We start from the raw sequence: 25,020 nt of genomic DNA on the forward strand, positions 1-25,020 counted from the left end.
GGAACGGTTCATTGAGGGTTTAAAGCCTCATCGGCCTCCGATACAATCTCATGCCATGCTCTCTTTGATGACAGGACAGAAGAGAACAGCTGCAATGCAAACTCAAAGGACAGTTCCATCCTAGGGCTGGGCGCTATATCGAATTAATTCCAATTCATTCCAAATGCCTGTATCACAAGAATTTAAGTTATTTTTAATTTTTCGTTTTTATGAGCATTTATGTCCGCTTGTTCTCATGTTGTCTTTTTGGTCTCGTCTCCTTCGCGGGAAGGCAGGCGACAAGCTTAGGTCCAAAATAAGCCCATAGAAACACATTGGGATTTTTGGTGAGAGTGAAACCTCTCGCTTCGCCTTTTCCTCTCTGTTTACATTTACACACACACCAAGCCCCTCCCCCTGACACACCAACAAAGTTGAGAGATCACTTCTTCCCCTCTGACAAGCGGTTTCAACTCGCTATTTGAGGTTTGGTCCAACAGAATCTGTCAAATGGACACTGAAACACGTTGAGACATTATTTTACTGTAATAAAGAAGTTAACCTTTCTAATGATACCCTTTTTATGTTTCAACTACTCAAATTGCACACAGAGCAGACACTACTTAAACAGGAGTATCAATGAACATTGATTCTGGAAAATGTATGCTCAGTTTGTCGCGCGCGGCATTGCGGTACCATGTACCGCTATCAACATTTTAGCTAAAGACTGTTATACTAGCTGTCTAGTCTGTTTTATTTTTATTATAAATGTGCAATATGCATTCAAACACAATTATATAATGAACTGGCAACTCGTTTTCATTCTGAGAAATAAGGTAGGCCACTTGATTTCAACTCAACATCTGAACAAAGTGGACAGGCTAACATGCTGTTCAAACAGTTGGAGACGGACAGAAGGGTGTGTTCATAACAATTCAACTGTTCTGCCTTGTTAGATTGCAAATAGTTAGCTAAACTTGAAATATAAATATTAGCTGGCTACTCACTAGCACGTTCTTCTGCTTGAGAGATTGTTTATGAGACTTGTGTTCATTTTCTATACAGTAATACCTGCTATTAGTGAATGTGCATTATGCATTGTTCTGGTACAATTTTTTAACAAAAAGGGCATGTTCATAGACTGACTTAAAAGCCAGATCAGTGATTATTGCAACAAAAAAAAAGCAGGTTAAACTAGTTTGATAAAATAAATAAATAATTAGTGGGGCTTATTTAGCCTAATTTCACATGCCGTGAATTCATTAGATTATTGCTGACTATTTGAAATGCGTTGTATTTTATATTTTTTGAATGGCGGATGCTCAATATTCAAATTTGAATATGAGTTCCACGTCCTACAAGAAGACCGGTTGAGGGACGCACGTCGCGGAGGAGTGACGCCATCTGACGTGAGACATTGTGTGCCACCGACTGACCAAGGTTCTGCATGTTCTAATGTTCTGCCAGCAACCAAATCACTGGCACCCTGCACCTCTGCATCATGGCCCTTATCAGAGTGGATTTACCGCCAGCCCCTCCAGGTCTCCCCTTTTGCCTGTTGTCTGTCAATCTGGACTGTGTGTGATTAAATGGAGGGTGACTTGCTCCTACTGCACTGTCCCAATGGACCGCAGTCCCCCACTGGTTAATCTCAGTATCTGCGGGCATTTCAGAGCGGGCACCTGTTTAGCCATGTCCAGCCTGACACTCCAGTCCCTCGACGTGGGAGCAGCTGCACAAACACCCAACTTCCTGCTCTCCCCGGGCCCTCCGCTTGGTCTTGTGAACCCCCACCTACCCCCTTCGACTGCAACCCCCCCCCACACCCCTTAAATGGCTGTTTGTTTGAGGAGTCCAGGCCCAGTGTGATACCGCAGGCCCAACTGCCTTGCCCGACTATTAGGCCGTTCTGGGCTGTTATGTTACCCCAGGGAAATCAGCAGCTGAAAGTGATAAGTGCTCTAATATGTTGCCTTCTCGCCCTCGACAGCCACGGAGCTCGATGACTTCATTCATTTTTCGCATGCTCCCATGGCGCAGTCTCAAGTGGATGAGATGAGGACAATGGGAGATTCAGTTTCTACTGTTGTGTATTTGCATAACGGTGGGTATGGTGAAACATACCTCCAGTAATAATTGTGGCAAGCTCAAATTTCCATACAAGTCTGCTATGTCATTTATGGACCCCCCCCCCCCACTCGGTGGGTCAAACCACTGGTCATATTTCACAGGGTGGTTTTGTTTTAACCATGGCTCAATTTAATGCTTGGCTCCTTTAGTGGACAGGTGGTCCAAAGCAACTCTACACCATTGTTAAATATGAGTCTGCTCACATCCATGCATCCATGGAGTCCTCCTAACCCCTGGTATATAGCATCGAAATAGGTCAGTTGGAAGCCCACAACGAAAGGTAACGTTCTCATTTTTATTCTACAGTTTGCCGTTGTGGTCTCTCCCAGTCGTCTTCACATTCCACAGCCTTCTGTCTGTTGTGAATTAAACCTCCAAATGTTTCTGTGCCCATCTTTCCTGCCTACAGTCAATAGCGCTTGGTGGGAGGTCCCTGCATCCACAACGAAGCCTTGTAGGTATCTCAAATGGAACCAGTCGCAGACCCAGTATCTTTACACCAGAGGGTCATTGACCGCTGCGCATCAAAGCCCTCCTTTGTGAGAGAGAGCGAGAGAGAGGGAGAAACCACAGGAGCTTTTTGGCACTAACAGAGCCAAGTTGAGCTTTGAGACTAGTAGGGTACCACTATACGAGCTGGAAGAGAAAGCCCTAAAGCTCCGGGTGCATAACTTATACCGACTGGACGAGTTTACAACTTGACCGATCCAACGCGTGTAACATCGTATCGATTGACACCTCAACTTATTTGCTTCCCTGTTTGGTGCACGGTTTGCATCTTCAGGTTCACATATTGATTTAGCGCAATCTTGGGAGGTAGGTTATGTTTGTTGATCAGATCCCAGTCGTGATGTAATGTGCAGCGTTTTATGCAGCAACAGGTTCCATTTGTGGTTCACGTTTCAGCCAATCAGGTTTGCTTACACTCGGTTAGTATAGTTCCACTGCCCCAGCAACCATGAATGCCACCTTTGTCACTTCAAACTCTGGAATCCAGGAAGAGGTTTGGGAATGTTCCAGCGAAAGGCATTTCTGCAGAGGCTAGGGTCCTCACCTAGACACTGATTTTGTAGACACTTTTTAAATGTGCAAGACCCTTGCCATTCCTGATATCTCAGAGAATCTCATGATTTCAAATTCTATAGAAAATAAAGCATACTGGACTCCAATGGTCCAACATGATGTTCTGGTAAATGTACCATCTCTGGTCAAACAATTCTTTACATGAAGGAAATGTTCTATGCACCATCATCCTCACAACCTAGTTTAGCTACACTCTGCCCAATTGATGCCATGCAACATGGCAAGTCACCACGTGTCTGTTTATGTAATTTCTTTGGCGAGTACATTTCCCCAGAGTCCACCCAGAAGAGCCAAACAATGGCGACAAACAGACTGACGGTGCTCGCTGGATGCCACACGAACATTCACCCTGTTTATTTTCCTGTGGAAAAAGTGCATATGCAACCCCAGAACTGTCCACTGCATATTCATGCGAGGAAAGAAAACACATTTCCCCGATTTATTTGTGGAGCCTCTGTAGCTCAATTGGGAGAGCATGGTGCTTGTAACGCCAGGGGTTGTGGGTTCGATCCCCGGGACCACCCATACGTAAAAATGTATGCGCACATGCCTGTAAGTCGCTTTGGATAAAAGCGTCTGCTAAATGGCTGCTTATTATTATTATTATTATTATTATTATTATTATTATTATTATTATTATTATTATTATTATTTATGTCGGGCCTTCCTGTGTTGTCTCTCGTCTGTGAGTGTTCACTGAAAAGACTAAGGTCAGTTGACATGATTTAGGCCAACAATGTGGTGGGGAAATGTTAGATTTCTCTGTGGTGGCTAGTTCACCACTGCTTAGGATAAAAGTAGGCATCACCATTCTTTTGTTTTCTGAGAGAACGTCCAAATGAACCCCATCTTTAAATAGAAGAGTCATTTATTGAATAGCCTAGATTTAGCTTTGTTTATCAATTGCAATGACTCTTGAATGACACCGTCGACCGGCTCTGTTTTTATACTTGTTGTGACTAGTAGTTTAGAATAATGGAGGTCTGAGTAGACAGAATAGCTATAGCCTCCCTATACTCTAGTCTGTTCAGTTCTTCTGGGACTTGGTACCCTCTTAAGAGTACTCCCTGAGAGGATCCTGTCTCCATGGCAGCAACAGGAACAGATAATGGCTTGTCCTGCCCCTCTGGGTGCGCTAAGTTTGGAATGTGGCCTCCCCATAGAGGAGAGACTAGACAGAGAGTGTGGGTGTGTATATGTATATATGTATATGTGTGTGGACCACAGGACAGCTAGTACAGAGCCAGAGAGATGAGTCCTGGGGGCATTGTTATTTGGCACCAAGGGCTACTCTCCTTCCTGTAGTCTCAATTAGACTCTCTCTAGGTACTTACAATGAGAGAACCACTCTTGAAGCAGTGAGAACACAGCGTGGTGTGTACTTCCACTGGAGTTGTGTAGCTAGCAAGGCTGTGCGCTTTTAATTTGGGATGGAAAGAGGGGGAGCTTGATATCCCACCAGAATGAAGAAGTCATTGTACAGGTCATCATTGTAAATAAGAATTTGCTCTTAATTGACTTCATTTTTTTATTAATACAGGTAACTAAAATACATGCATGTTCAGACACTTTTACTCTGTGTCACATTTGCTGGGTAACCCAGGACTCCCATTCATCCAAGGCTGAGGGGTAAGAATTAATACCTCATCCTCTTGAAGCCGGGTAGATGCCCCTCCGCATTCCATCCCCTTCGCCGGTATGCGCTCTCCACCTGCGATGTGTTGACATTGTGTCCGTGTGTATTAAAAAGAGACAGAACCAGGTGCAGCCGCATTGGGCACAGTTGAACTGTTTTGGTTGAACTGTTCAGGATAAGTCTTGTTTAGTTGTACTTTCAACCAGTCTCTCGAGTCCACACATGTATTTGTATTTCATACGATCACACTGCAGTACATTTATTGTTGATAGACTTATGAAACAGAACATAATATGAGTATAACTATGACGAATTCGGTACTCAAAAACACAAATATAGTATCAGTCGTAGCCAGTTATTGTACCCCCCACCCCTTTCTATAACACATAAATCTCCACACCAACAGAGACCAAATGCCAAAGTAAGGTGGTATGCATGCCATGGTGGAGTGAGGGGGGTCAACTGAGTGATGGCACAGTGCCCGCTTACCTACGACAACATTAGGGAAAACACTGATATCAGCTCAGTTGACGAGTGCCAGTCATTCATCCTCTCTGCTCATTAAAAGTGTAGCCTACTTGTGCCATTTCCCCCCTTCCTCTCCATGAGAAAGCAGAGGCTTTATTTCCCACTCCCACTGCAGACTGGTCCGTTCCCAGCATGGGCCTTCGCTCGGCCTGGGCCCCAGTAACCAGTCACTGGAGCGAGACAGACTGCCGTCTCGGGTCTCAGGCAGTCATCTGTCTGGATGAATGGGCAGCTCTGAGTTCTAGACAAGCCCTGCCAATCACTGAGGATCAGTGGTACTCTATTCAACGTCAGGGACATTGGGAGAAAAACAAATCCTTCTTTGAAATTCATACTTAGTATTACCAGCATTTATTCATTTGAAGGCACACCCTTATTATTCTAGTAGTTTGACTTGATCCGCTTGTGTAAACCTTTGCACACTTGACATCAATTAACGAGTTGCGCAAAAGTGTGATTTGCTTGCGCCAATTTGGAATCTGGACATTTAAATGCCTCTTAAACAATCCGAAAGGACAACCTAGTATTGTTTTAATGTAATGAATGGCACTATGTGTCATATAGGGTGTTCTAATGGCTGCACCCTTAAAGGGATAGTTCACTTTTAGGAAGTTTTTGCTTATTTACAGCTCACCTAGGGTGTTGTTGTGTCATCCAAACCACTTTGAAGTTCGTTGGCCGGTTGTTTAGCAACATCCAAAATCTCCTGACCAGCATTTTTTTGTGCATGTAGCAATGCTAGTGGAAACTGATGGTCTTGCAGGAGACGTGGTTATTATTTTGATGACAGAGTACATACCTGGCATGTCACTCAGCAAGAGGAGGGAGGCCAAGGAGTTATGAACCATGTCCAGAGAAGCTGGGGCCCATGGTCTGTCTGCAGCACACCTGGGTGTCTGTTTGTCTTACTGCAGCACACCTGGGAGTCTGTCTCTCTACTCCCAGCTGCCAGTGGACAAAAGAGCCAAGGGCGTAAAGGGGAGAAGGTGAAAGGTTAAAAAGCGTTGTCCTCTTTCCTTTAAATGATCTCTTGAGTTGATGTGCGGATGGCTGAAAGTAGTCTTTTTGACTTGATCTTTTCAAGGAAGAAAAATACGTTTAATTTGTTTGTGCATCAAATGCAGGCTCTGTTGTGAACGGAATAATTTTTGGTTTAGCGTAACACGTAAGAGCATAACAACTAATTCCTCCCCCTTTTTTTTCCATCCTCCAGTTCTCACCATTCACGCTGCCTCCTTCCACTTCACCAAGGAGCCCAAGTCCCAGGATGCCTTGCACGGCCGGAGCGCCATGTTACGCTGCGAGGTCAGCGACGTGGAGGGCGTGAGTTACAGCTGGCTGCAAAACGGCGATGCGGTGAACGACACGGAGCGCCGCTTTCGGGAGGGCGGCAACCTCAAGTTCACCACTGTGGACCGGGTGCTGGACGCCGGGACCTTCCAGTGCCTGGCCGCAGACAACGCCACGGGAGAAGAGGAGCGCTCCACGGAGGCGTCCTTCAACATCAAATGTGAGTTTACTTAAATACTACTTACTTTTACTTAGATACTTCTCATCAGTGTAAGCCCTTCCCTTAAATCATAGTGTTTTGAGGTATCATAACCAAAATACTGTAAATAGAGGTGAAATTGTTAAATCCATACACATATTTCCGATATTGATATGACTCAATCTAGCACTCAAAGTAAGCATGGGTGGCAGTGTAATCGCAAATAATAGGCATAATTATGTGTATGTTACTGCAATAATTTTGCCAAATGCATTGAATTGCCTGCGCAGCAATTAACAGCATCTTAGACCTTATGAGGACCTACATGTTTTGAATATTGACAGTTGCCTTGCAGCCATAGATTTGAACGTATTGAGTATTTATTCCTCCCATGTGTGTCTGCAACCTCCATCTATATAACAGGCATCAAACACATCTCCTCAAGCACTAAGAAAACGCTGCCTCATACTTATAGAGACTCTGACGAGAGCCAGCCAGTGCTTTTCTTTTCTTTTTTCCTAACTTTGATTTCCGCTGGACCAAAACCGAAATGAGAGGTTATTTTGAGTGCGGGGCGGACAGAGCTGTCCTTTATGTCCTCTGCCAAGATGGACCGCTTGTGAAGTTACAGCGTCCGTCTGGTCTGGCTGGCTGTGTCACAGAACCAGGAAGGTCAGCTGAAAGGGAAGGGTGCTGTTTTGGTAGCCGGTGCTAAGTTAGCCGGCCAGGTGTGAATGGCTGGTTTGTGTTAATGAGCAGCGGGAGGGGGGGTTTGACAGCTTTTTTTTATTTTTCACTCCTTTTTTTTAACCCTCCATCTCAAATCAAATCAAATCAAATTTTATTGGCCACATGCGCCGAATACAACAGGTGCAGACATTACAGTGAAATGCTTACTTACAGCCCTTAACCAACAGTGCATTTATTTTAAACAAAAAAAGTACAAATAAAACAACAACAAAAAAAGTGTTGAGGAAAAAAAAGAGCAGAAGTAAAATATAATAACAGTAGGGATGCTATATACACAGGGGGGTACCGGTGCAGAGTCAATGTGCTCGCTCTCTACCTTCTGTCTTTTAATACTCACTCTACCTACCTCTCTATGTACCTTCCCTCGCTCTTACAACTTTCCACTCTTTCTACTCCTTTCTGCCCTCATCATTTGTTATTGATCTTTTTCCCTCTCTCTCTCTCGCTCGCTCTCTCTCTGTCACACAGGGCTAGAGAGTGGTGGGGTGACCCTGAAAGATCCTGCATCAGAGCAGGACATCGAGAGCTCTGCCCCTGTGACGTTCAGGTGCAACATTGATGGACACCCACGGTGAGAAACACAACCAAGGCCTTAAGGTGTCCGCATGCTTCCCGGCCGAAACTGTTCGGAAGAGTTTGTGCATATCTAAATGGACAAATGGTACTATTGGCGCTTTTTCAAGCGAAAATCTTTTAAGGGAGTATGCGAGCATACTCGTTTGGTTCAGCTAGCCGAACTGAATCATGCTGATGCCTTTACAAGGCCCCACGTTGCCTTATGAGTCCCCACTTTACCTCGTGTTTTCACTGGACTCATTGCGTTATGAAGAAGGATGGCCACTTGATTTTGTCAAAACTACAAAAGTATCCATGATAAGTAAATATACTTGTGACCAATGAGCACTGATTTAACCACTATAGCGTTCATCAGTCTCTCCACTTGTTCGTATGTGCCAACTCCCTCATGCATATTAAGTAGTCATGTCTTCCTCCCCCAGACCAACATGCCACTGGTACAGAGACGGCATGCGCCTGCCGGAGAAGAGCCATCAGATCAACAACAAGGAGCGAACTCTGACCCTGCCCAGTGCCAGCCCAGACAACAATGGCCTCTACTATTGCTGTGCCAAAAATCCAGCCGGGCACGTGTGCAGCAATGCCAACTTCACCCTCGATATTATAGGTGTGTATATGGACAAAGATTCAATAAAGAAGAGGTGAGGAGGGATTGCAGTTTTCCCCCTTAGTTTAATTGCAAAGCAACACCCAGCCCTATTGGCATCAACATTGTGAATAGAAGCCAGAGCTGAAGAGAGCCCTTTGACCTCTCTCTTCCCTTTCTTATGTACTCTTTGTACTGTATACCTCTTTCTCAGTCTCTTCATATCACACTACCCCCACCCCTCCCTTACTCTCTCATCCCTTCCTCTGTATAGATAAGAGTTTCCCTCGTCCTGTGGTGGTTCCTGAGGACCTGGTGGTGATGAGGAACGAGGAGGCCCTCCTTAACTGCCTGTTCACCGCCGAGCCCCCTCCCACCCAAGAGTGGTACCACCAGGACGAGCTCATCACCAACAAGTCCCGGTAAGACTGGATTTATATACAGTACCAGTCAAAAGTTGGGACACACCTACTCATTCCAGGTTTTTTTTTTTTTTTTAACTATTTTCTACATTGTAGAAGAATAGTGAAGACATCAAAACTATGAAATAGCACGTATGGAATCATGTAGTAACCAAAAAGGTGTTAAACAAATCAAAATATATTTTATATTTGAGATTCTTCAAAGTAGCCACCCTTTGCCTTGATGACAGCTTTGCACACAAAGTTGTGTTGTGACACGCTAGGGTTGGTATACAGAAGATAGCCCTATTTGCTAAAAGACCAAATCCATATTATGGCAAGAACAGCTCAAATAAGCAAAGAGAAACGACAGTCCATCATTACTTTAAGACATGAAGGTCAGTCAATCCGGAATATTTCATGAACTTTGGAAGTTTCTTCAAGTGCAGTCACAAAAATCATCAAGCGCTATGATGAAACTGGCTCTCATGAGGACCACCACAGGAAAGGAATACCCAGACTTACCTCTGCTGCAGAGGATAAGTTCATTAGAGTTACCTGCCTCAGATTGCAGCCCAAATAAATGCTTCGCAGAGTTCAAGTAACAGACACATCTCAACAACAACTGTTCAGAGGAGACTGCGTGAATCAGGCCTTCATGGTCGAATTGCTGCAAAGAAACCACTACTAAAGGACACCAATAAGAAGAAGAGACTTGCTTGGGCCAAGAAACACGAGCAATGGCCATTAGACTGGTGGAAATCTGTCCTTTGATCTGATGAGTCCAAATTTGAGATTTTTGGTTCCAATCGCCGTGTCTTTGTGAGACGCAGAGTAGGTGAACAGATGATCTCTGCATGTGTTGTTCCCACCGTGTATCATGGAGGAGGTGTGATGGTGTGGGGGTGCTTTGCTGGTGACACTGTCTGTGATTTATTTAGAATTCAAGGCACACTTAACCAGCATGGCTACCACAGCATTCTGCAGCGATACGCCATCCCATCTGGTTTGCGCTTAGTGGGACTATAATTTGTTTTTCAACAGGACAATGACCCAACACACCTCCAGGCTGTGTAAGGGCTATTTTACCAAGAAGGAGAGTGATGGAGTGCTGCATCAGATGACCTGGCCTCCACAATCACCCGACCTCAACCTAATTGAAATGGTTTGGGATGAGTTGGACCGCAGAGTGAAGGAAAAGCAGCCAACAAGTGCTCAGCATATGTGGGAACTCCTTCAAGACTGTTGGAAAAGCATTCCAGGTGAAGCTGGTTGAGAGAATGCCAAGAGTGTGCAAAGCTGTCATCAAGGCAAAGGGTGGCTACTTTGAAGAATCTCAAATATAAAATATATTTTGATTTGTTTAATACTTTTCTGGTTACTACATGATTCCATATGTGTTATTTCATTAGTTTTAATGTCTTCACTATTCTTCTACAACATAGAAAATAGTAAAAATAAAAATAAAACCTTCAATGAGTAGGTGTGTCCAAACTTTTGACTGGTACTATATATACCAGATGCGTGACGACTAAGTACCGTCTCCTAGATGTGAATTACAGTTCCACTATATACATCCACTCTAAGGCTGTGTGTGCGTGCATGTTGTGTACCTGTGTTTATGAATGTACGTTTTGGATGCATGTCGACATTTTGTGAATTCTGCAAACCGCTAATGTTTGTTTATTAGTATCTCTTCCAAGAGTCCTTTTAAAATGTACAAATATACAGAAAATGTTCAACAAACAACGAGTCCGCTTTTCTGAGTTGGCCAACTTTCCAGAAAATATTCGGAAAGAAGTCTGTATTTTGTTGTGATATTCTTTCTTTCTCTCCCTCCCTAGGTTGGTGATGCTGAACAATGGCTCCCTGCTCATCACCCAGGTGAAGCCCAGAAACACTGGGCTCTACAAATGTGTGGCCAAAGGGCCCCGCGGACTCCCTGTCACTCTGGAGGCCACCGTGAACCTAGCAGGTAAGGGACACGCACAGCTTTGGCAGATTTGACACACTGCCTCGACAGATGTTTGAATCCTTCGGTTTGTGTCTAACTCACTGAACCCTGTCACAGTTTAACTCCATTAATACATTTTATCCCTCGCTAATCTTAAGCTGGCTTGGCACGGCAGGGTCAACAGTTCCACTCTACAGTTGAGTGGTACACTGCATTGCCTTCATGATTAGGACACAATATATTCGTTTTGCAGTCTTAATTCACGGTTTTTGTCTTCTATTAGTGATGTCATGATGGACTATCACTTCAAATACTTCCTCCCACCCCTTACAGAGATCGAGGAGATGGGCCCCAGCCAGAGCCGGGTCTTCTCGGCCAACTCCCTGGAGCGGGTGTCCTGCCGCCCCCCTCGCGGCCACCCGGAGCCCGATGTGTGGTGGGAGCGGGGCGGGGAACGCATCCCCTCAGAGGGCAGGGTCTACCAGGATGGACTGGAGCTGGTCTTCAGCCCCACCCAGGGGGAAGACTCGGGACTGTATACCTGCGTGGGCCAGAACAAGGCCGGTACCAGGAGGCAGGAGCTGACCGTCACCGTGGCCAGTGAGTATAGACCTCAAGCCTGACCAAGACCCTAAAGGCTTTTCACACTACTGAGCCCAGCCAAGCCAAACCAAGCTGGTCTGGGTAAACATCCACAATTGTCTCTGGAACCTTGCTGAAAAGCACAATGTGAAATGAAAATATCAGAGCCAGCACAGTTTGGATCAGGTCAGCAAGATGGTGTGAAAAGGGTATTTGTGGTCGAAACGGAAGAAAACAGTCTAAAATCGAGGGAAGCAGGGAGGTAGTATGTTAACTTGTCCAATAAGAAACGCTCATTTCCCTTTTCCGTTGAGTAACATTTTGCTACAGTGTGCCCTAATGAACATGACCCAGGTGTTTCACTGCTGAGGCAGGAGTTGGACAAAACTCTGAAGGACTGTGGCTCTCCAGGAGTGTGGCATTTGTTGTAACCTGCACCCGCTGAAATGTATTTGGTGTAGACATGCTAAATGTGTGTATCCCCTAGCCCCTCCGGAGTGGGTGGCGAAGCCAGAGGACAGCCAGCTGGAGGAGGGCCTCCCTGGGTACCTGCATTGCCACACCCGCGCCACCCCCCAGCCCGAGGTTACCTGGTACCGCAACTTCATCCCCATCACCGCCGAGGTCAGTCCTGTGGTCCGAACTGTGTGTCCTGGTCATTCTGAAAAGAAGGGGGAATATACACTAATAACTACTACACACCGAGTGTACAAAACATTAGGACCACCTGCTCTTTCCATGACATAGATTGACCAGGTGAATCCAGGTGAAAGCTATGATCCCATATTGATGTCACTTGTTAAATTCACTTCAGTCAGTGTAGATGAAGGGGAAGAGACAGGTTAAAGAATGACTTTTTAAGCCTTGAGACATAGATTGTGTATGTGTTCCATTCAGAGGGTAAATGGGCAAGACAAAATATTTAAAAAGGACATCCAGCCAATTTGACACAACTGTGGGAAGCATTAGAGTCAACATGGGCCAGCATCCCCGTGGAACGCTTTCGACACCTTGTAGTCAATGCCCCGATGAATTGAGACTGTTCTGAGGGAAACAGGTGCAACGCAATATGTTATGTTTTATACCCTCAGTGTATATACTTATATTTACATACAGTTCTGGACATCGTTAACGTGACATTCTCTCGCAGTGTCACGTAAGGGCCAAGGGTCAAATTCATTAAAAATCATCTAACAATAATCCATGTAATGAAATATATTTCTCAAATATGCCCCTGACTGTGCATTTACATTCACTTTGAAGACAATGTTTTTACTGTGCTGCAATACAGATTAACTTTTTAATGCCCAGAACTGTAAATATGCATAAAGGTGCAATCTGTAACTTTCATTTCCATTAACCTATTGTTAACCCATTGTTATATTTTGACTGTAGGACTTTCGCTTTAAGCTGTACCCCAACGGGACCCTGAGGATCAACAGTGTGGAGGTGTATGATAACCACGTGTACATGTGTCGGAGCCAGACGGAAGCCGGGAGGGTGGAGGGCCGGGCCAGGGTCTTCGTACTTGGTGAGTGTGTGTGTGTGCGTGCACATGCGTAGGTGTGAGTTTGTACGCGAGCAAGACAGCATGCAGGTATGTGGTAGTGCCATGATGTGTGTGTGGGGTGCTTCTCTGTGTGTGAGCATGTGTTTGAGAGAGAGAGAGCGTGTGTATGAGCTAGAGCGAGAGAACTTGTGTGTGTGAGAGCGTATGTATGTGAGCGAGAAAGAGAACTTATGTGTGTGGGAGTGCCATGTTATATGCGTGTGTATCAGGGTTTATCCTAGCCGGTAATTGCCGGCTTTTTGCCAATAAAATAAATGAAATGCCGATAAATAAAAGTGTAGCCGGCCAAAGTGTCGGAGGCCGCCCTGCTGAGGAGAGAGAGAGCGAGAGAGGAGCCTTGGCCTAGGCTACTGTTGATTACGACGATTGAGGCCTTTTTCATTGAAGTAAAAGGAAAGACAGGGCTCGAGACTGCGACCATTTAGTCGCATTTTGCCGGCCTTTGACTTGGCTGTGCAAGTAAAACATTTATTGGTCGTATCGGCGCAAGCTGCACATTCATTCACCTCACTCAAAATGTCCTATTTTCTAGGGGGCTGAAACAAAGTACAGTGCATTATCCTCATGATTCCTGTTATGAAAGTGTCTACCCACCTGGTCCTGTACCGGTTTCGCTGGAGCCTGCTGCTGTGTCGAACAAGCCACGCTTTCCTTTCCCGTCTGAAAAAATTATCCAGGAGAAAGAAAAGTGTTCTGATTGTAGCGTGCGAAATGCGCATTGGTCATTGCGAGTGAATAGGCCTCATTGGGCGGTAGGCTCCAACTGCAACGTTTTTTGGGGACATTAAATGTTATGTTAGCTTGATACATGGCTACTAGCAGTGGGTATTCAATTTAGAACTAGTGATCTAGCCAATGTGTTTTGAGTTTCCACTTACTCAGGTGGTGAATTGGCTCCAAATAAATTAGCCTATGATATTAGAGCACATAAAGATGCAGGCAAAGTCATCTATATTGAACCCCAAAAATGTTTTTCTCTGAATCCCTATTTTAACAGTAAAATAACAATAGTATGATTTTCTACCCAAAATGCATTTTGAATCACATGAAAAGATGATGAAACTACTTATTACTTCCATACTATCTCAGTAGTCTAATACACTTTTTAATAAAGCACTGAATGACTTTATAAGATGATAGGCCTACTCCTTTTTTCTATTGCGTGATGCCGTGAACCTTTTGGGTGTGACCAAATCATGGGCTGGTACCACCAACTGAAAAACTTGGGAAAATGTTAGTCTGGATCCCTGCTACAAGGGGAATGGACAAGTTCTAATATTGTAGTGGACAAAGATGAGATTAATGTTGGCGCGGCCAAATGCAGGATGCAACTCGCTATTCAGGTAGGATGCAATTTTGGAACATTATTATAAAAAAATTTTTTATAATAATATGTTATTGTATACCTATTTATTAATCTAAACCAGTTCTTTAAATATGTAAAACGTGTTTTTTTTTTCATTCTGTTGAGACATTTTTGTTGGCTAAATGAATTTCGATCTGTCTTTTTAATTGTGTGCTCCGTATTTAGTTTAAGATGTGTTTTAAGTAGGCCTGTTGTAAAATAAATATCATTAGCCTATTGCTGTCATTTGTTGGGTACGGTAGGCACTAGCCTTTCTTGGTAATTGCTGGAATATAGCCTGTTCAAAACTTTTGTGAATGTTTAAACCAGTTCACAGGTTTTGTTTCATTCTGTTGAGCCATTTTCTTTTACTTACTTTTGATATTACCCTAATAAAGTTTAGAAGCTTTTTGTGAAGGTGTGGTGTGGTGTAGCCATTATACTGCAGGCCTATGATATGAAGGCAGTGCGCACCGGCACTCCAACTGACTTCCACAGTTGAACTTGAGGTGAGGAAGACTGTTTCAGGCCTACCAGAGTTACTCCTATAATCTTACAATATAATGCTTATCTTTATAAAAAATATTCTGATTGAAAATTAACGAATTAGCCCCCTGCTGAACGCCTATATATGTATTGCAGACACAGTAGCCTATCTGTATAAAGAAGTATAAAGAAATTCAGTTTTGCATATGCTGCACATCGAACTAATTTTGTAATTAGTTAGGCTGTTTTTAAGGACATGTAAATGTCTCTTTTGGCCAATATCCCTCATGTATTGATGGCGCTGGCTGCGTGGGTGGAAGACCTAATGGGTTATGCAGCCAATGCATATGGATGACCGGTAAATGTATCAAATGTCCGATAAATGTAAGTCTTCCTGGTCACTTGTCCGGCGGAAACCCTGGTGTGTGTATGCTTGGATATGTGTATGCTTGGATATGTGTATGCTTGTGTCTTTGTCTGCATGTGTGTATCTCTCTACTCCACCTCTACTCTGTGCTCTAACGTCTCCAACACGGTTGTCTCCTTCGTCCAGAGAAGCTGAAGTTCACCCCCACCCCCCAGCCCTCCCAGTGTCTGGAGTTGGACAAGGAGAGCACTGTGCAGTGCTCCGCCAAGGGCCGCGAGACCCCCACCATCCAGTGGACCAAAGCAGGTGGGTGTTCGCGGACCTCCTTGCCTGCCTTTGTACGTGTGTGTGTCTGAGTCCTATGTTGCTCAATCCAATCCAAAATCTACTCTTTGCCCCTACCCCTTGTACCTAGAAACTTCTAGTAGATCTCAAAGGATAGCGGGGGTGTAAGCAATACGGTAATAACTGCCTACCTTATTGGCATAGTCAGATTTTCTGCCATATTTTTTACACCCATTTCAGATGTATGTGTTTAGGGGTAGGGTCGACAATCCCCAACACACGAAGGTTAGAATGAAATCCAGAAGAGTATTCGGCCCTCCAGAAATTGAATTTAATAGGCCTGGGCTAGGGGTTGAGATTGGACTGATCTCTCTCAACTGTTACATTGTTTGTATCCTGCTGTGTTTTCTAAATGGGTTTTGTGTATGTAATGTGTGAGCTGTGCTCCACTTGTAGGACAATAAACGTGTATCTGAATCTCTAATATTCCCCCCCTGCAGATGGCAGTGAGCTGTCGGAGCATGTAGTCCAGACCGGCGGCGTACTCACCTTCGCAAAGGTGACGAGGGACGACGCGGGCAACTACACCTGCCTGGCATCCAACAGCCTCCAGGGCCAGATCACAGCCTCCGTGCAGCTCACCGTAGCAGGTATCCCTCCACTAACACTAGTGGCACTAATGCCAACCACACCAATGCAGGTCACAGACACACCACAAAGCTGCCACCTGTACAACCAGACACCACATAGACCAAGGGTCCTCCGGTTGTCCTCCTCTACTTTTAACCAGAGATTGATTTCTACCTGTGAAAAATGTGTATGTATGCTCCAGCCAACCTGTGACAGTAATTGATTAAGTTCCAGTGTTAGGTTTAGAAACAAAAACAATTAAGACCGCAGAACGTAAACAAACACCAATAATGTTTCTCTATTTTTTTTACCAATGATTTTACCAACTGTGCTAATGCCACCATCACCAAAGCTGCCTCCAACGCAACTAAAACCAACTTCTCTTCCACTATTTTGTTCTTTCCTTCTCCTCTCTTTCTCTCTCCCAGTGTATATAACATTTAATATGGAGCCGGAGCACACCACTGTTTACCAGGGCCACACAGCCATTCTGCACTGCCAGGCCACCGGCGACCCCCAGCCCTTTATCCAGTGGAAGAAGAAAGACAAGTTCCTGGAGCCTCGCAAGAGCAGGTAGAGAACCACAACTGTCTGTTTTGTTAAGGCCCAAAGTCATTTAGTAATATTTGGGTTCTCATGTGGGTTTTCCATTCTGAACACCGTGCTAAATGGCATGTTTGGATAGTGCGTTTTGCTAGTGACATCTTCCATACCATGATAAGAAACCATCTAGCCTTTGCCATATTGCTATCAGCCAGTCCCAATTCCCTTCATCACCTTCCCTTAGGGCTAACCTTTCATTGTTTGCAGTTCTCTAAGGTAAATGCAATATACTGCTTATACTGCGAGACCCCTCAGATATTGAAGGGTTAAGGCAAAGGGGAAGGGGTAGGGAGTGAAATGGGACTGGATCAACTGTGAATAGGAGTAAACGAGGGAAAGGAACTGAATGCAGCCACGGCCTCACCCCTGTCCCCCCCTCTGCTGTTTGCTCTCCAGGTTTCAGAAGATGGCCAACGGTTCTCTGGTCATCCAAGACGTGAGCGTGGAGGACACGGGAAGCTACACATGCATCGCTGGCAACAGCTGCAATATCGGCCACACATCGGCAGAGCTCTACGTTGTAGGTAAGACAAAAAGTGAAGGTTTTCTGGAGAAACTTTGTGTGCCTGCTGCAGCTGTCTAAAGGTGGAGGAAATAAAACCGAGCTCCAAACTGTAAATACCTATTTTGGTGCTTGAATGTGTAACGGCGGTAACAGGGTCATGACAAATGAAACACATTTCGGCACTGCAATGTCTCATTTAGAAAGGATGTAATCGAGTGGCGCCGTCTTGAGGTGTCCACTTGACATCTGAGGCTGAGATGGTGATTCGATAGAGACTCCAGTAGAAGACTTTAATTCAATAGAGCATCACGTTACCTGACTCTTTTTGTGCGTCTGCGTCTGTGTGCCTACAGAGAAGCCTGTGCACCACTCGTTGGAGGAGGACGAAAAGGCGCCCTACAAGATGATCCAGACAATCGGCCTATCGGTGGGCGCCGCCGTGGCCTACATCATCATCGTCCTGGGCCTGATGTTCTACTGCAAGAAGAGACGGAACGCCAAGCGACTCAAGGGCCCCGAAGGAGACGAGACTGAGACTGAGCGCCTCAACGGTCAGTGTTCAGTCGATTTGATTCACTTGGTTGAGTAAAGTTGAGTAGCAACGCCAATAGACTCAACAAGGGCCGCTGAGGGAGAGGAGACTGAGACAGAGCACCTCAACGGTCAGCGTTTACAGTCGATTCCATTCAGTTAAATTCAATAGTGTCTGGTTTTCCTTTTAGTGTGAGGCGAATTGAGTTGAACTTTATTGAAAACATTACAAATATGTATAGTAGTTGCACTGTATGTACATGTATTACTAGTGATGGGTACCGATATGTAAAGTGGAGTATGTACAATCCGCATGTTTAGTTACCGGTATTGAAGGATGCCATTTTGTCCTGGCACTACAGGGGGCACGGTGCAGACCAATGGACAGGCCACTGCTGAGATCCAGGAGGAGGTGGCACTGACCAACATGGGCACCACGGCCAGCAGTGCCAACAACAAGCGCCATAGCAGCCACGACAAAGGGCACTACCCCCGCGCCAACCTGACCACCATCACCACTCTGGGTACGGACCAACACATAACGTCATTGTAAATAAGAATTTGGAAAGGTCGTCATTGTAAATATGAATTTGTTCTTAGTTGACTTACCTGTATAAATAAAGGGTATATAAAATGATACTGATTCCCCTATCCTCCACAGGGAAAGGCGAGTTTGGCGAGGTGTTCCTGGCCAAAGCCAAGGGCCTCATGTCGGCAGGAGAAAGAGACGGTGAGGATGAGGAGGAGACAGTGGTGCTGGTGAAGAGTCTGCAGACGCGGGAGGAGACGCTACAGCTGGAGTTCCGTCGCGAGGTGGAGATGTTCGGCAAGCTGGGCCACCCCAACCTGGCGCGCCTACTGGGCATGTGCAGGGAAGCCGAGCCCCACTACCTCATACTGGAGTACGCTGAAATGGTAAGGGGGGAGCTACCTGCTTACGCTCCGGGGTACAGATCTAGGATCAGCTTTCCCTCCCCCAATCATAACCTTAACCATTAGTGGGGGAAATGCTAAACTGACCCAAGATCAGTGTCTAGGGGCAACGTAACTTCACCCTACTCCCTACACACACACTTTATTTATTTTTTTTATTTATTTTTGGTCATTTAGCAGACGCTCTTATCCAGAGCGACTTACAGGAGCAATTAGGGTTAAGTGCCTTGCTCAAGGGCACATCGACAGATTTTTCACCTAGTCGGCTCGGGGATTAGAACCAGCGACCTTTCGGTTACTGGCACAACGCTCTTACCCACTAAGCTACCTGCCGCCCATGTATCCTACATGGCAGTCAATTGCATCATTGACATAAATGGGTATTAAGATCAAATGCATTGATAAAATACAAACAATTTAAAATATGAGCTACGTACTGACCTCAGTGCAGTGAAAAACGTGTGCGAGTGTCCTTTTTTTTTAAGTCATCCATGATTTAGCATCGACCCCAGACCTGTGTATATGTTCCTAGGGGGACCTGAAGCAATACCTCAAGATGTCCAAGAACAAGGAGGAGAAACCCAAGTCCCATCACCTCAGCACCAAGCAGAAGGTCAGTTTATACACAGACACACACACACACACACACTCAAGCACACACACACACATACACACCCACACTCAAGCACCCATTCAAAAGAAGGCAGACATTAGCATCTTAAACAGGTCTTGGCTTCAGTGCAGTAGGCCAGGATTTGGTAGCTGGTGCTTACAGTAAGTCTCTCCTGTTGCGTCATGGCACTGGCTTTCACTGTGCCTGTTGGACCACTCAGAAGGAGAAACAGATTAACCATAAGATGTAATAAAAAAGCCATTAAAATGCTTAAACACGCACACTAACTCACTCACTTGAAGGCACACATATGCTTGAAAACACACACAGTGATTTAATGCTCCCTATGTCCCACTCTCTCCCTCAGGTGGGGGTGTGTCTGCAGGTTGCCCGGGGGATGGAGCATCTATCTAATCAGCGCTTCGTCCACAAGGACCTAGCCACCCGCAACTGTCTGATCAGCGCGAAGAGGCAGGTCAAGGTGTCTGCACTGGGGCTCAGCAAAGATGTCTACAACGAGTAAGATTACATTTGATTCAATCTTGATTTAACCAGGAAAGATCACTTCCGGTTGAAAACCACATTTTCAAGGTTTTGATTAATTTCGATGAATCCAGTCACAGCATAATTGTCTCGATAATTTAGATTTCCCGAAGTAAGTCTCCATTTAAAGAGACCTGTGATATGTATAGTGATGAATTATGACAGACTAAATGAACTGTGGCGCCACCCAATGGACAGACTACCAAACAACACCCAAAGTGGAGGTTACCTTAGTCCTGGTGCTAACCTGTGTATCCTCCCTCCCCTCCAGTGAGTACTATCACTACCGGCAAGTGTGGATCCCGCTGCGCTGGCTACCCATCGAGGCCGTGTTCGAGGACGACTACTCCACCAAGACGGACGTGTGGTCCTTCGGCGTGCTCATGTGGGAGGTGTTTAGCCTGGGAGAGCTGCCGCATGCTGCGCTCGACCACGACAAGGTCCTCGAAGGTGAGGGCAGTCGAACTGGATCTTGGAAGTGTTATTGAAGAATGCTACTTCATCCAAGATGGAGGTAGAAGTAGGTAGAAGACCACTGTTTCAAGGGCACATATTTTGTCATCCTCCTAATGGTCACTTTACTAACCTAGTTGTTTAAAACCACACAATGCACACCAGATGATGTCATCAATGTCACTGGATGATGTCATCAAAAAAGCATTTTTTTCTATCTTTTTTAGTAGACAGCATAGAAACCTGCTGTTTTCACATATGTTGAAATTGCGGTAATGCTGGAGATGACGAATATAAGGTTCAAAAGTGGTGGAATTCCCCTTTAAGGTTTATTGCGCTCTCCTGTTCTGTCCTTTCAGAGTAGTGGTCATGAGTGAGAGGATAGTGCGGTATAAATGTTATTTTGGTTCCCATCTATTTCAGAGTTTCACTCTTAACTTCCACACGTTCTTTCCCTCCATGTTTTGATTTCTCTATCCCTCCACCTTTCACCTCTCTTTCCCTGCATCTCGCTCGCTCTCACCCCATGTATGTCTTTCTCTCACGTCTTCCCCTCTACCAGAGCTGAGGGAGGGCCGGGGGAAGCTGCCCCTGCCCCAGGGCTGTCCTTCCCGGGTGTACAAGCTGATGACGCGCTGCTGGGCCTCCAGCCCCAAGGACCGCTCCTGCTTTAGCGACATCGTCTCTGCCCTCAGCGAACTGCCCTCCGAGAGCAAGGTGTAGGTGCACAGTGTGTGTGTGTGTGTGTGTGTAAGGGTATGAATGTGTTAGGAATTTCGTTGAATGGGGGGAGGTGACAAGTGTGCGAGTGTGTCTGTGTGTGAGAGTGGTTGTGTACAAATGTGATTACATTTGGGAGGATGACGTGATTAAGTCCATACACACACAAACCCGTGGATCAGTGTGTATGTGAAGGATGTATACAGGTGTTGGTGTAAATGAGTGTGTGTGCGCGCGAGCATGCATGTATTGGCCTTTTTGAGTTTGTGTGTCTCGCACTCCAGGACTATCCTACTCTGCCTTGTTGGCGTCTGTAGGAATGCATATTTCTTACTTTGGTCCCAAATGAGAGAAGAGATCAACATCCAATGAGCTTCTCCTTCACGTCTCTATGGATTAAAGTGACACTTTTTTACAATGAGGACTTATAATTGTGCCTTAGCAGGTCGAATGGCGTCTATAACATTTCATCTAGAAACTAAAGGCAGTTAACGTTGGCACGGTTTTCACCCCAATTGGATCTTTTCTGTTACTCATGTTTGCGAATGGACAAGACAAAATTGACATTTTCTGCCCAGAGCCAAAGTGGACATTAAGGTACAACCTCTTCAGGAGTAAAAATCTAATGCGTCTCACCCTGTTAGATATTATCAGAATAAGGTAAAGGGCCAGCGGTGGCATTATTGAACTTTACTTTGAAGTTTAGCTGGAGTGTGGACGGAATCAACACTCAACACTAGTTTTCCTTGCCTTGAAGGTAAATCTTTGGTTGATGTAAAGTATAGTCGTGACAGTATATGGACCATGAATGAGCTTCAACATGCTATTTTGGAGTTAAGGTAACTGAGCATCTAAGCTGTAGCATTATAGGCTAGCTATTTTACAAAGGCCACCCATGAACAGTTTTGTACTCCTATCAAAGATGTCTGAATGGTACTGCTCCATTTGCCTATCAATCATCCAATCCTATCGTCTGATTCTATTGCAACCTGAGCTTTTCCAATCAGAGTGGGAGAAACCTTTCTTTGTAGACCTTCGTCGAATAGTGCTTTGTATACATGCTTAAGACATGCACTGATCACAACTATATCTTTTTGTATTCTAGAAGGATTGTTTCGGAGACCTGTTAACTTATTTTCAAGGTCATGTTTTGTATGTTTTTAATGTATAGAAAGGTACTAAGCTTCTTTGATATCATTTGTTTATGTGCAAGGCATTATGATTTGTGTGGAATAATTCATTTAAGTCATTTATTGAACCCCCAAAAAATGGAATTAAGGTTCTCTCCTGAATTTTTGAAAAAAACATTGTAAGTGCCTGACAAATGAAGGACTTTGCATCAGATTGCTGTCTTGCTATTGTTTTAATATTTACTTTTTTTACTTGAACATTTTTATACATTGCAGTTTTTTATGTACAAAATCCATCTTTCATCTGAACTGTAGCAATTTGTGTATTGGTTCTATTTTAAGTATGTTTAAAAAAAAAAACACATAATAGCCATGGCATATACATGGCGCTGGTCCAATAAAATATTTTTTTGTTGTAAATGTGCCTTTTCTGTTTGTACGCCGGATGGGAAATATTGTGCGTACAGCATTATTAACAAATATAAGATCTCACTGGGAACTTGTAGAGTTTGGCTTGAGTAAAAGAGTACACCTTAAAAAAATATATCTATCTCAACAGTTTAACAAAACATAACCCTCTGCAAGGATATTCATGCTTTGTCCAAAGTTAATATAGGTATCATCAAACTCAGCAAGTCTGTATTGTTTTTTTTGTCTCTGAGGGTCAGTCCAACTTGCAGAGAGTGATGGAGGATGAAGTACTGTGAATCCTAAATCCAGCATAGTGACTCCGTGAATGTGGAATGCATACAGAAGAACACTTGACCCACGTTCTGAATCGATTAGGTAGAATCACAGGTCGTCTCTGGGCCAGTGCAGATAAACCCCAAACCGCCTCGACTGATGAGCGCAGGCCAGCTCCACCATTTCTGCTTATCGTGGTCAAAGAAGTAACCGGGTTAGAAATCTCAAGAGGAAGGATAGAACTTGATCCCCCAGGCTTTGCATTTTGCTCCATGTACTCCCTCCCTTACTCCTCCTTCTGTTTGAGTCTGTTTGGATATCACCCCCACTGATATGGCTCTGGGTTTCTCTCCCCCAGTCCACTCTGCCTCCCAGTAGCAGCGGCCCGATAGCTGCTCTTGACATAACAACCCGAAGGGATTCTGAGGCTCAACGGGAGATGTCGGCTCCCAGGCTTCCTGGCTCATCCTCCTGGTTTCCTCTGTCCTACAGTGTCAGCCGACAGGCATCCGAGGGACAGAGATTTCTCTATCAGACTGCTAATATCATTGCTAATATAATTTGTTATAGCTAGGCCTAAGACAGGTAGTCCCTATTATCTGTAACTATACATAATATAACCATGCTGTGAAAATGATTATGCTAATTCAATGAACCGTTTTCCCCCAGCTATATTAGAACAAAGTTTGAACTTCTTGTCGTTCTGCCCGAACTCACATTTCATAAGCCTTGGTTTGTTCCAACACACTCAAATGGTGATAATTTTTTTACCATTACGGAGTTGCACAATTCTCCACAATGGTTCTAGCTTCCAGAGGGCAGGAAATACCATATTGAGGACTAAGACAGACAAAGCATTAAAAAACCACCCCTGCTGTAGCCCATATTTACTTCAGCGTCTCCAGTCTAGTGTGTGGATCCTCCAGCACAGAAGAGAGCAGTTGCAGTCCTAGCTGCTTTCAGCAACGCAGGTGTATTTACATACACTAGCGTTGCTCCCAAATTGTATTGGGATGCACAAAAACAGTCTGCGGGAAGCCATAAGTTAAATACAATTCCATTTCAACTTATTGTGCCGGTGGGCAGGACGGTTGGTCATTATGACAGACAAAATCTCTTAAGGATCGTATAGGCTGACAACGTCACGAAAATGATGCGTGCGCATCAATGTGGCTGGAAGAAGTGATTTGTTTATAGCTGGCAACAATGACAAGAAGCTGCCATGTGGGGAATCGTAGGTGGCTCGTTTCAGCTCGTATCTTATTGATACACTACATGGTATGTGGACACCCCTTCAAATTAGTGGATTCGGCTATTTCAGCCACACCCGTTGCTGACAGGTGTATAAAATCGAGCACACAGCCATGCAATCTCCATAGTCTAACATTGGCCGTAGAATGGCCTTACTGAAGAGCTCAGTGACTTTCAACATGGCACCGTCATAGGATGCCATCTTTCCAACAAGTCAGTTCGTCAAAGTACTGCCCTGCTAGAGCTGCCCCGGTCAACTGTAAGTGCTGTTATTGTGAAGTGGAAACGTCTAGGAGCAACAACGGCTCAGCCGCAAAGTGGTAAGCCACACAAGCTCACAGAACGGGACCTCCGAGTGCTGAAGCACATAGCGCGTAAAAATCGCCTCGAGTCCCAAACTGATCACCGACAACGATGAGACAGCCTATAGGGAGGAGGTCAGAGACCTGGCCGTGTGATGCCAGGATAACAACCTCTCCCTCAACGTGATCAAGACAAAGGAGATGATTGTGGACTACAGGGGACTGAGCACGCCCCCATGCTCATCGACGGGGCTGTAGTGGAACAGATTGAGAGCGTCAAGTTCCTTGGTGTCCACATCACCAATAAACTATCATGGTCCAAACACACCAAGACAGTTGTGAAGAGGGCACGACAAAGCATATTCCCCCTCAGGA

The 25,020-nt window shown here is 44.9% G+C and overlaps 1 protein-coding gene across 1 annotated transcript in view; it reads left to right on the plus strand.

Annotated features, from left to right (window-relative positions):
- Window positions 1–22,825, plus strand: part of LOC311113485 (inactive tyrosine-protein kinase 7-like) — a gene marked incomplete at its 5' end in the record, with an annotated part of 35,026 nt that extends 12,201 nt beyond the window's left edge. The window contains 19 exons of the mRNA XM_084156710.1: window positions 6,570–6,866; window positions 8,064–8,166; window positions 8,594–8,778; window positions 9,032–9,179; window positions 11,003–11,133; window positions 11,446–11,712; window positions 12,182–12,318; window positions 13,090–13,225; window positions 15,649–15,768; window positions 16,248–16,397; window positions 16,806–16,950; window positions 17,377–17,504; window positions 17,839–18,036; window positions 18,379–18,540; window positions 18,678–18,931; window positions 19,482–19,562; window positions 19,930–20,081; window positions 20,377–20,555; window positions 21,121–22,825. Coding sequence (XP_084012836.1) covers window positions 6,570–6,866; window positions 8,064–8,166; window positions 8,594–8,778; window positions 9,032–9,179; window positions 11,003–11,133; window positions 11,446–11,712; window positions 12,182–12,318; window positions 13,090–13,225; window positions 15,649–15,768; window positions 16,248–16,397; window positions 16,806–16,950; window positions 17,377–17,504; window positions 17,839–18,036; window positions 18,379–18,540; window positions 18,678–18,931; window positions 19,482–19,562; window positions 19,930–20,081; window positions 20,377–20,555; window positions 21,121–21,281 — 3,134 coding nt within the window. The 3' untranslated portion in view covers window positions 21,282–22,825. The remainder of the gene's footprint in view (window positions 1–6,569; window positions 6,867–8,063; window positions 8,167–8,593; window positions 8,779–9,031; window positions 9,180–11,002; window positions 11,134–11,445; window positions 11,713–12,181; window positions 12,319–13,089; window positions 13,226–15,648; window positions 15,769–16,247; window positions 16,398–16,805; window positions 16,951–17,376; window positions 17,505–17,838; window positions 18,037–18,378; window positions 18,541–18,677; window positions 18,932–19,481; window positions 19,563–19,929; window positions 20,082–20,376; window positions 20,556–21,120) is intronic.
- Between the last annotated feature and the right edge of the window lie 2,195 nt (window positions 22,826–25,020).

This window comes from Coregonus lavaretus, assembly GCF_964263955.1.
Source record: "Coregonus lavaretus genome assembly, chromosome: 40".
Classification (NCBI taxonomy): domain Eukaryota; kingdom Metazoa; phylum Chordata; class Actinopteri; order Salmoniformes; family Salmonidae; genus Coregonus; species Coregonus lavaretus.